The sequence below is a fragment of the Anas platyrhynchos genome, chromosome 22 (assembly GCF_047663525.1).
Source record: "Anas platyrhynchos isolate ZD024472 breed Pekin duck chromosome 22, IASCAAS_PekinDuck_T2T, whole genome shotgun sequence".
Taxonomy (NCBI): Eukaryota; Metazoa; Chordata; class Aves; order Anseriformes; family Anatidae; genus Anas; species Anas platyrhynchos.
Window position 1 is genome coordinate 6245825 of NC_092608.1, and position 12321 is coordinate 6258145.

At 47.4% G+C, this 12321-nt stretch overlaps 1 protein-coding gene across 13 annotated transcripts in view; it reads left to right on the forward strand.

The window, feature by feature from the left end:
• Positions 1-11726, forward strand: part of TMCO4 (transmembrane and coiled-coil domains 4) — a 42764-nt gene extending 31038 nt beyond the window's left edge. For 9 of the 13 annotated variants that reach the window (XM_072026746.1, XM_072026749.1, XM_072026752.1 and 6 more), the window contains one exon: positions 9290-11726. In XM_072026746.1, the coding sequence (XP_071882847.1) occupies positions 9290-9604 (315 nt within the window). In that variant the 3' untranslated portion in view covers positions 9605-11726. The remainder of the gene's footprint in view (positions 1-9289) is intronic. The other 4 variants (XR_011804607.1, XR_005260623.2, XR_011804609.1 and 1 more) reach the window with 3 other exon arrangements.
• Positions 11727-12321: the final 595 nt, after the last annotated feature.

Below are 12321 nucleotides of genomic sequence, written 5' to 3' on the forward strand. Positions count from 1 at the left end.
AGAGGGCTTGGTTCTCTTTGCTGTGGTAGTATCAGAGCCTTCAAACAAGTGGTGGGCTAAGAGACCTCAGCATAAACAGGAATTCACTTCCAAGGCATTTATTGCACATCTCTCTTGATTAGCATGTTTTTTATCTGACTGTCAGTAAAAAAAACAGAGGAAAAAAAACGTCCTCCCACTCAGCAAATGCAGTTATGAGAGCCTTCCTGGTGGTTACAATGGGACTGATTTATTCAGTAGATTTATTTGACAGCACCTGTTACAAAGACCGAGGAAGTAATTGAGCTGTGGTGTATTAGATTGCTGTTTGTTCAAGTGGGATGCTGTGGGTTACATTTTGCATTAACATCTGAATGTTGCAGAAATGCTCAGAGTCATCGCTTCAGGCGGAGCATTTTCACAGAGCCTCACAAGTCGAGAGTTTACGTTTCTCTGGACAATTTCACTGCAGCAGGGACTTGGGATGAACCTGCAAGCTTGGGGGAAGGAGGAATGCAGGGCTGGAAAACTGGTAGAGAGCATGCTGGCAGCTCAGTTCTCCTGTTTGTAATTTTCATCCACACATGGTCCGGATGGCAGCTGCCTACCTGTTGCTGGTGCTCATAAATTCCTATAAAGGCAAGACAAAAACACCACCTGAGAGTAAACCCCTCCAGAAACACGTGGAAGCCAGCTCTGGGTTCTGCACGACTCACAGACTGAAGACACGAGTACTTTTTTTTATCTCTTGAGCATTGCTGTAACGGTGCACAGCAGCAAAACATGCTGCTGTATTTCATGGCCATGTTCTCCTGAAGCATCTCAGCACAAGGGAAGAAGAGCAGAGTTCATTTTTAGAATAATCCGGATCATACCCCAGCACACTTTTGCTTCTTAAATATGAGCTACCTCAAAAGCTTTCTGCCTGTTCTTTTCTTTGCTGCTGTAACTGAACACCGGAGTAGCTCTCTTTATGACAATGACTAAAGAAAAAAACAACCACAAGAATAACTGATCTTTCTTTCCAAAAGCACTCTCAGAAGAGAAGCTGAGTATTCCTATTATGAGGGAATGCAAACTGACTCCAAACAGTCTGGTCTTCAACCAGCCAGGTACATACATAGCAGAAGCAGATGAGAAGTCTGACTTTTGTGAAATCCATCTGATTTGACACATCTGTAATTTAGGTTTTTCCCCACAAAAAATACTTTAAACTGGTTTTTATTTCTAGTATTCCTAGTATTTGAAACAAAGAATTAATTGTGGTTACAAAATGTGGGTTAATTAAGAATCCTGGGAAGTTCAAAATGCAACAGGCTGCCTCTGTCTCACTATCCCGCTGTTCCACTTGTTTCAAATGAGCAGCGCCACCTCCCCTGGTGACAGGAATGAACAGGATCAGAAGAGCAACAGCAAGGAGCAGAATTCAGCTTTAGGCAGTGGCCCGAAGGAGGCTGAAGAGTGTTCTCGAACAGCTGCATGCAGAAAAGCAGACAAATCCAGTCCTCTTCGGTGATGGGGGAACTGATTTCCCCTGACAAAAATCCATAGTATCATTTAATGTCAAACTGATTTCTTTGCTGCTTCAGGAGAGAGGTGGTGGGCTCTGAGCAGAGAAGGGAGAACGTGAGCATGTTCTGCAAGGACTTCTGCAAAGGAAAGCCATTTTGTTTATGAAGCACCTCCAGTATGTCCAGCTGTTTCGTGTAGAGAAGTTCTCTTCTTGTGTCCGAAGTTTCCTCCAAGTATCAATGAAAGGTAAATTGTAAAGAGGTGAGAGGAAGAAAGGAACAGAACAGAAATCAGAATTTGAAAGGAGGCCATGGTGCCTCCCAAGGAAACAGCTTGGGTTTTCTTTTCCACCTGTTCAGTGTCCCAAAGATGCAAATGCTTCTTTTCTTCTCATCCCCTTGTCAGCTGGCAACAGGGGCAATGCTGTGGTCATTCACTGCTGATGCACTTCTTTGGCGGCCAGGGCTGCTGCTGCTGTCTTCCCTGAGGGCATGCAAGCCTTTGCGGAAACAAAACTACAGGTTTGTGAGGCTATAAGGGGTGTGTTCCTGCATTTTTTGGCTGGGGAGGAAAAGCTTCATCCTCTTCATGTGTCCTTGCAACCCTGGAGTTGTCAGTGGCTTAGTTTTCTATGATCCTTCTTGCTGTTGTTCCCATTTGGGAGCTCTGATAACCACACATTAAATACATATTAAATCCATTTTTCTCTTTGGGATTCAAGCAGAGCGTGCTGGCAATGTCAATACGTTAGAACGGAGGAAGGAACTGAATAAGCTTTCTCCAAGACAAGTGCAAATGGACCCATTAATAACTTGCAGTTTGTTTTCCTTTGGTGACAGACAAAAACTTGAGGGCTGGTGTCGCTCCTTGCTTCAGCACAGATGCATTGCTTGATCTTGATATACCCCTTGGAAGGCAGGGGATGTTTAGCTGCTTCTAAAAGGCAAGCAGAACCATTCTATAGCAGTCCTTCAGCCTTTATTTCATAAATGTGGTGCCAAAATTCGCATACGCACTGCCACGGAGAAGCAGCGTGGTGCCGTAACAACATGGCCTCGCTGCAGATTTATAGGAGGAATTTTCTCATTTCCTCCATTGTGCCTGGAACACGTGGGTATCATTTTGCAGAGGGTTTCTACAATATCCGAGTGAGTGAGTGCAATGTTTGGTCTCTGACTACTACTTGCCATCTTTTAGATTTTTCTCTTACACTTTACACATTAGCACACCTTGAGTTTGAAAATAGGACTGTTCCCATAAAGCCAGACGGTGCAGGCTCCATTCCTGACAGGTTTGCAGTTAACAAGTTTGTAAGGTGCAGACTTTGCCAGCAGCCGTTATGTGAGCAGAGCCTCCAGCAGAAGCAGTGGGAGTGTTCCCGAAGTATTGTTAATAATGCTTGATTCTGCAGGAGTTGCTATATAAAACACACACAGGTGAATTGAGGAGAAAATTTATCTTTCTATTTCATATCTTGTGTTGGAACACGAATGACAATTCGGTATCATTTTTGTGTTCAGTTTTGAGCTTTGTTTCTAACCTCTTCAGCTAACATGGGAAGAAAATTTTGTATCAACAGCCAATTATGAGTGTTAATCAAGGGGAAGACTGACTTGGCTGACACAGTGTGTACGCGAGGTTTTCTGCTGTAGCAGCACAGTTTCAGCAGTTGTGTTGGAGATCTTGCAATTACAGCAGCACGTATGATAGATATTCACAATCTAGCTGAAATACTGTGAAGTTTACTACTGCCTGGTGCCCCAGGGACATTAGGGTCATGGCAGATCTTAACCTTGCAGCATATCCAGGTGCGATGGGTTCGTAGGAGATGGAGTTACTCAGGAGAGAGCTTGCACTATTCCACAGCTGGTGAAATCTCCTAAATGGCCAAGACTTCTCGCCTAGATGTAATATCACCATCGATTTGTAAAGGAGATTAAGGTATGAATGAGCTGAGAACAGGACATTGTCTTTAAATATGGCAAACCCTAAGTGTTAAAAAAGACGAGTTGCTGCCTGTGGCTGCACACCCTTTGGAGCAGTTTCCTCTGCCCACCAATGCCTGTTCTAGCGGGGTTACCATCCGTGGTGTTTGTGACCCAGTTTTGTCTAAACAGTCAGGTAGCCTGCTTGGTGGTTGACTTTTTGGGTCTGAGGTTTGTAGGGGATGGTCTCGGTGTTGCTGGCACTTAAGTAGGGAAGATGAGGACCTGGGGAAGCCACTCGGAGAATGCTTAAGTCTGCCCTGCATCCCAGGGCTCAGCTGGTAAAAACCGATCTTGTTTCATGGAGCTGAGCTGAAAATCTGTTTTGAAAGCTGCAAAGATGGAAAGGTAACGTTTTGGCTGCCAGATCTTGTGTATTCTTGGAGCAAGGAGGGGAGAGGATGGGTGAGCAGACCCTGTCAGTGCTCCAGAGGAGGAGTCTTCCCCTGCTGCAGGCAGATGCTGTTTTGTCATTGCATTATGGAGACTGAATCTCATCTCAGTGTCTTCATTTGCAGAAGCTGGACCCTTCTAAACATTCTTCATAATCCTGACCTGATCAATGCAGTAGATATTTTGGATCACCACTGGACTGCTGTAGTTTCCAATGTCAGGTATCTGGGTCCCCCAAACACTCCAATTTGATACAGCGAGCTACTCTTTATTTCTAGGCATCTTTTTTCCTCTGAGGTCTAAGATATTCTGATCAAATTATTTCCTTGCTATAATTATATGCACAGTATATTCCAGGCCTCTTAAGACATTCCTTACACCATCTAATTTAAATAATTTCTACTTGACTTAGCACAGAGAGTTAAGTATTTGACTATTCCACCCTGAAAGTAAGTGGCATGTTTTGCAACTTTGATACGGCTGGAAGGATTGGGAATGCTCACACACAAACCTCACAGCCAAAGAAAGAAGAGCTGATTCCACTTCTGGCAGTCATCAGTGAGAGCACGAGCAAAAAGATACAATCCATAGCAACTCCAAAAGAAATAATCCACAGCAACACTTTAAAAATGTACGCAAGCAGCCGTTACCTTTGGCTCGATGGCTTGGTGTGGAGTGCACTGCCTGTCAGCAGAAGGACATTTGTGGAGGTACCTTTCCCTTGAACCTCTTTCAAGAGCTGTCTTATTAATTCTCCACTTACAGAGCTCCCTCTAATGTCCAGTCAGTCCTGTCTGATGTACAGCTTTTCCCTGCTCAACCCTGCAGGGCTTCAGACATCTAAAACTTATTTCCCCCATTTAGTTCTTCAATTTTCTCGTTATATTCTGGTTCTCCTCTCCCTGCAGTCCTCTTGGAATTGGCAGAGGTGAACTGAGAATAAAGCTGCCTGAGTTTTCTGCAGTGCACGATTCCAAGCAAAAAAGTGGTGTTTACTCAGAACGGTCAACACAGGCACGTTCCCACAGAGCATTTCAAAGCTTGAAGGAAAAAGTCACTGGTAAAAGTTATTTCATTGCTGTGGAATCGGCCTCAGCTCTGTCTGAGGGTAACGTCCCAGCTGACTGCATGAAGAAATTACTGTCTTGCTCGAGAAATGTCACTGTAATTAAAGAACTTTTCCCAGGCAGGTCAGTGTATTCAATTCACAAGAGTTGTAATTGTGCAAAGGGCTGATTTAGAAGGAAAGCCTGTTAGCTGTGGCTGAATCATGTTCCGATCTTTATTCCATCAGCTATTCAGAGCAGAAATAGAAACATGAATGGGGAATAACGTAAATGACATTGGCAGTCTTTACAGAATAAATTGAGCTCCATAAAGATTTCCTCAAATGTAATTAGCTTCTCCTCTGCTGGAAACCAGAATTGCTAAAGCTGGTTATACCTCTAAGTGGGAAGGAGGAATTGTCACGGATGCCCAGTCCACATTTTCTAATTATCCATTTAAATTCTAGTTTCTCAGCTGCTGGACTTACTTGTTCATGTCCTCACTTCAGGAAATCATTGCTTCCAAAGAACAAAAACAGGGGAATTTTACATCTGTTTTAACTTAGCTCAGTCCCAGCCTTGTCCATGGTTTTGTTTCGTGTTCTGCTGGTGCTCATAGTGGAAATCTGCTCTCCCACCGGCTTTTGTGTGCGTGCCCAAGTCCAGCTCCGTTCCTCTGGCTGAGCAGTGTTAGGTCGTTGCCGTAAGCTTTCAGAAAACGCTGTGAAAAAAGGATAGGAAATGTTCTGCAAGACTGAAAGTCCTCTGTCAGGCAAGGCACACTCAGCACTCTGAATTAAGGCTCACGCTGACACGTGGGAGAAACTCTGACCAGGGACACCTGCCGCTTTGGCAAAGAGGCCTGCATTTTGATTGATAACCTGGCATGGCTTGGGAGTCCTGCAATCAGGCAGCCTTTGCCACTGTTGTTTTGTGAACAACAAACTCCCTGCCACTGTCTGATGTGGAGAGCAAAGCAAAGAGCTGAACTGACAGCAAACGTTGCTGAGCTGGCTCCGTCGCGATGTGCTGCTCAGAGGTAGGTTGCATTTTATTACGTGCACACAGACCGGTGGGAAGAAAGGGCTGCTGAAAAGTGAGCTGTGGTTATTGTCTGTGCCTCGGGAACTGCAGCTTGCTCTGCTAACTCTTCTCACTCCATGAAAAGTCATGTTTTATATTAAAACAGGTAGTATCTATCTGAAAGCAGTCCTGTAAATGTGATGCCGTTCATTGACATTGCTTACTGCTGGGATGAGGAAGCTCTGGAGAGAAATGTCAGCTTGGGGATATTTTTTCCAGCATGGTAGGGTTGCTTTTTGAGTGTAGCAGGCTCAAAGCAAGTCAAAGAGCTGCAATTCTCAGCCATATCAATGACCTGCACTGCTGTGCGAAGTACTTGTGAACCCTCTGCTCATGCTGCATTCCTCACTTGTTCCTCTGCAATTCTCCTTGAATCCTTTGGGTTTTTGTCAAGGAGAGCAGGAGGGAAGCAGAGTCCAGCTGCCCTGTCCTTTATCTCTCCCTGCAGGTAGCAGAAAGGCCAGGGGGCTTTCAGCTGAGCTCTTGCAAATCACACAGATTGCAAAGCAAGCAGTTTTTAGAGTCCCCTGTGCTGGGCTTCAGAGCAGGTCCACGCTCTTTGCCTTGGTTGCTTGCTGTCAACGAAGAAGCTGTTTCTTACGTCGGCCAAACAGGATCCTAAAACAGGTGGCTCTGCAATGAGCAAAGACTTCTACCTACCGGTCCCTCTCCACGTGGAACTACTCCCACTAACAGAGACAGCAGCATCCGAGCTCACTCCTTGCCATGATGCAGAGACCACCAGCGGGCTGATTTCAGGCCCAGGGGTTTGGTTTCAGTGCCCATAAATCGAACCGTGCTTTTGTGCCACTAACCAGGGGCAGTCGCTGCACTGAACAAGATGAGTTCCACGTGAGTTTTGTAGAGACAGGTGACAGATTAGAGACAGCTGAATTTTGTAGAGACAGCTCAAGGACATTTGGGACAGTTCTGATTAGATGTAATGTTAAAAACCTTTCCAGACTGTTTGCAGTGATGGCTCCTTTCAGCCGATTGAGAGATCCACCTGAACACTGCTGTGGGCTGTAGGCCTTTGGAGATCCTTCTGTGCAGTGCTGCAGTCCTGCAGCAGAATTAGGGGTATAAACAGTCGGCCTGTGTCTTCCCATGAGTCAAAGCAACCATAAAAGCAGATGTAAGAGAGAAGTCACCTTAGCACACCGATAAACCTAACTCTCTGTTTTCATTTCCTTGTAACAAGCCCCAATATATTTGCTTTGGTTACAAGAGTGCTTTTTCATTCCCTTTGTTTTGGTGTTCCTCCTGCACTTTGCTCTGACAAAGTTTCAAGCAATTGTTTAGTTCTCTTTAAAGCTTTTATTGTCCCTTAGAACAGCTTGGCAGTTCCCATCCCTTCCCCAGCGCAGCCCCCCCAGCAGGAGCACTCAGCCCTGCAGACTGCAGCTGAGCGCAGGCCTTCGAGAGATGGAGGTGCTGAATTCTCCCACCAAGATGGTGTCACAGCTCGCAAGTAGCAAGGAATTTTGTTGGCTCTTCTTTTGGTGAGGGCTCAGGGCTTCGTGTCACAGGGTAGTAGACTTCTGAGAAGAGCCCTACATAGCGTTGAGCTTTGTGGTGCTCCCGTTTGTCTGGCTGTGTGGAATCCTTCCTAGGACTCTCCTGGAAAGAGAAGGGAGTTTCCTTTGAGGAGATGTAGTGGTATTAGTAGATCTGCAGTAAGGGGCAGACTTCTGGGAGGTCTCAGCTTCCCTTTCAGCTGTGTGAGGAAATGCTCAGCTGTTCAGCATGCCCATACCCATCACCTCTCAGTGTTCCTGGTGCTCAAGGAAGAGGAATCCCCCTTGCTTTAGTGGAAGCTGCTGGGTACCAAGGAATTATGAAATCTAGTCCTTAGGGTGACAAAGGGAATTTGTTCTCTCTGATTGAGTGGGTAATATAACGAGCCCCTTACAAATCCTCAAGCACTGCCCAGGACAGGTGGAGTGTGATGACTGGGAGGGTTTCCGAACCCAGCAAACCAAGAGGTTCAGCAACCCCTCCCGGTGAGTCCATCACCTTCTCACTTCTCTCCACCTTGTCCAGCGCTGTGTTTGTTGCCTTCTTTAGCACCAGGCTCCCCTCTGGGGCTGTAAAAGGTTCATACTTCTTCAGAGAACAGTGCACCCATCTTAACAGCCAGTCCGTTCGTCCTTTGGTGGTTATTTTAATGAACTAATCTGTTCGAAGCATCATGAGCCCGTTGAGCCATCTGGACTGATTAAAGTCACATATTGCATTACTAATGTGCTGATTAAATCCTTTAGTTTGCTCCAAGTCCTAATGCCTCCAAATGTTACCGCTCACAAGCTGCTTCACCCAACGGGCCAGGAGCTCTGGATTTTGCCCTTGCGGAGAAGGAGGCTTGCAGCACCTTTGGGCAGGGGTGTGCTGGAAATCTCTTCCAAGAGCTCTTACCATCCGTGTGAGCACAGCCCGTCCCAGGGAAACTGCGACTGCAGTGCTGGGTGTGGAAATTCCCTAATTTCTGGCAAGCTTTGGCAAAATAAGAGGAGGTGATGCCTGGGACAGCTTTCTGGCTGGGTCAGGAAGGAATTAAACTGCTGGAAATAGTTTACCAAAGGTGTTTTGGCTGCAAGGAGAACAGCAAGGGAGACGTGCAGGCTGGTCTGCAGAAGGACACATTCCAAGAGCTGCATCAGAAGGGTTTATCTTATCACAGAAATCACCCTACAGTCAAATGTCTGTGTGTTGTTTTTTTTTTCAATAGCGAACTGTTGACTTTAATTCAGTTTATGAACTTAAAACTCTTGGCCTCCCAGTTTTATATGGTGCCCACAAGGACAGCTCGGTGGACATTCACGTAGTGCCTCACAGCACCTTCCAGCCAGGAACCTTTACACACTTGGTAGCTGTTGATCTAATGACTGCATCTTAATTGAAATAAGGTAATCTTTTACAAGAAAGCTAAGGCGCAGGGAGGACATGTGATTTACCAGAGAGCAGGGAGCTGAACTGAGTCAAGTTGTTTCCTACCTGTGAGTCTCTCCCTGAGATCACCTCCGCTTTTACCCTCGTGGCACCCAGAGTCCTGTTTTATGCAATGTCCAAGCACCTAAATATATATCTCCCAAAGATAAAATAATCCAGGAGCAGCGTGTGCCACAAGGTTAGGGTTTTTCCATGCAGGACTGCGTTGTTCAGACCTCTCTCTTTCAGCTTTTCCGAGCTGAAACCAAATATCACGGCAGTGGAGGCTTTTGGGACAGAGGCTGGAATTGAGCTGGGTTCCCCACAGCTTCCCCACTAACCAGACTCCTCATTTGCTTGTAGGTCAAGGGCCACCTGGACTACATGAAGCAAATGGACACAATCCTGAAAGCTGTGGGCATTAAAACCAAGGAGTGTCGGCTGGAGGAGAAGGCCAGTGCCGGACTTTTCCCCCCTCCAGCCAAGAAATCGCAGCAGGAAGCAGGCGGCGAGACTCAGGAAGAGGAAAACACCGTGCAAGAGGAGGATGGAGCTGGTGGTGGCCACTGGTCCTGGGCACCCACGGCCAGCAGCAGCCTGAATTCTGGACACCTGAGCTCTGTGCCTGCTGACACGAACAGAGACGGGGAGCTGGCAGCGGGCGCAGGCACAGACTGAACCTCTAGAGCTGGCACAGACATCTCTTTCTCTCTCTCTCTCTCTCTCTCTCTCTCTCTCTCTCTCTCTCTCTCTCTCTCTCTGTCCCCAAACCGAATCCCCAGTCCTTCCTCTGCTCCCCACACGCATTTTGTCCAGCTCCAGCTGCACAGAGGCATCCCTCGGACCTGTACCCTCCACGACACATGGATGCTGTGTGCTCAGCACCAGGTGGGCTCCCCGTGCGGGCTGTGGGCAGCTGCGGGGCTGCTCTGGCTGGACGGGAGAGGCAGCAGAACCCTCAGCGAGCCCACGCGTTAGCTGGCCTGTGTGGAGGCGAATCGGAGCTCTGTGATGGGCAGGGATGCTCAGCCAGCACGAAAAGTGCTCAGAAAGCACCATCCATTGCTTCCTGAAGGAGTATCAGCGGAGCTGGCAGAACTGCACCTGCACTTTTCAGACCCTTCTGAGGGCCCAGAGAGTGTCACTGGATCAAAGCTTTCAGAGCAGCTGCCCACGACATCTCCCAGAGATGAGAAAGGGCTGATGCCTTCTCGCTGATTCCCCCAGTGGTTGATTTGGATTTTGGTTTCCAGGTGTGCTGCAGGCTCGGGCTGCCCAGCTCTGCGTGTCTCAGCGTCTGCGCTTCAGCTCTGCTAACCAGGAAGGCGAAAGGCTGAGGGCACCTGGCTTCCTTCCCCGTTCTGCTGCAGGTTTGCTGCCATGGCTTGGGCACTTTCCAATCGACAGGAGGGTTTCCCTATCTGTGAGCTGAGGGTGATGAGTATCTGAGGCCTCATTACTGTTAGAAACGTGCTTTGGGTCCCTAGGTGAAAGACAGCAGGAGAAGCAGAGTGGGCTTTTCATGATTTATTACTTTGTGAAACTTCATCCCAGGCTTCACAAGCCAGCAACCCACAGAGGCTTTGTTTTTGTGTCCCACACACATCTCCAGCCTCAAAAGCCCCCTCTAAACATATTTTAATTGGCTTAAAATAGAACTAATACTTGGCATAGGATAAACATAAGTCTGCTTGATTTCTACCTCCTTCCCTAAAGCGAATTGGCATCCACTCTCTTCTCCCCCAGTCTCAAACCATAGGGACGCAGCTTTATATCCCCTGCCATGCATCTTCCAGCACATCTTCCCTAAAAGACCCTTTTCTGGCCTATTTTGCTGCCCAGCCCAAGAAAATGCAACCTAGCAGGGGTATGGCAAGAGGGTAAACCCCCTTCTGAGAGCACCTTTGTTCTTTTCTAGGTTAAACCAAGTGCCTTTGTGTATAAATACTTGCCCACCTCCAGATCTGGAAGGCCTCATTGACTCACGCGAGGGGAAGCAGTGCAATTGCAGCTTCTGATTTTGCTTCATGGAGTCCTCCCTCTCCCTGCTGCTGGTTTCCTACCAACCTCTCCTCTCTCTCCCGAGCTTTCCACAATCCTTACCTTCAGGTTCCTCGGGCAGTTGAGGTGCAGCTGCTTCTGGGTGCAGCACGGTGGCAGTGTGACCTGGCAGTGCTTTGGGTATGGGGCCTGGCTCTTCCTCTTCCCCAGCCCTGCCACCGAGGAGGGCTCAGAGCTTCCAGATTCCGACGCACGATGGGCACGTGGCTGGGCTGGGGCTGTTGGAGGCAAGTCCTGGGATCCCGCAGGTGCCCGCCCGTCACAGTCAGCTCTTGTGGTGTTGGCTGTAGGAAACGGGCACGATTCCTCTACTGGATCAGAAGATTTGTCCACAAGCAAATGCCTTACCACAAAGAAGTAGCTCGATGAGAACGGTATTGCTGCTTCCTAAAATTTGGCTTGAAGAAGTTTACCAGCTGAAATTCTGAACAACTTGTGCTCGTGGAGAAAATGTGTCTGTGAACAGCTTTGTTCCAGAGTGCTGCTGGGTGCTGGCAGCACGCTCCTTTTGTTCATCTCCTGAAGCCTGCGTCTGCTGAACTGGTTACCCGAGGGACTGGGGAGTCCATCGTGTGTTTTTCTACTCTGGTTTAACTGGAGTTACAGCCCGTGTATGTTTTTATATAGAACTGTTTGTGGACAGATGAACACATTCATCTTCATGCCTTATACCAGGACCAAGCTAAATATCTGGCCACAGATATAGGGAGAAGATGTATTAAACAGTTTGATACTTGAACCTGTGATGAGTTGAGGTCATTTATCGTTGACCACAGGGCCAGCCATCGGCTGCAAGTGTGCTTGTAGCAAATAAATGTCAAGTTGGTCACTGAAGCAAGCACTTCCTGTTCAGTTCTGGAGCATGTGTGGGCAACGTGGAAAGAAAACTGATGAGACTTTGCCTGTCATGCAGCTTCTTCTCCCTGCATCATGTTCGTTTGTGTGATTGGGGGCTTCAGGAACACAACCAAAATCATGAGCTCTGAAGCAAGGCTAGTAGGGCAGGAGTTCAGGGAGGGCACAGCAACAAACTACCAACCCGACTCTGCATCTGAAAGGCACTTGAGGAAGAATTAGCTGCAAGCATTCACTGGTGCTTTTGTAAAGTGCCCACTGGCCACACTGCTCGCTATTCTCCCTGCTTATGGCTCTGAGGAGGGTTGAGGGGGGTGGCATTATCGTTTGGAAGTCAATATTCTGATTTAAGAACAGAAATGTCTCTTTTCTAATTGCATCATCTTAAAACTCGTGGATTGTCAAGAGCAAAGTACGACGGTCATGCCAAAAATAGGAAGCTGTAGGATGAGAGCTGAAGGGAAGCTGATTTCCTTCCT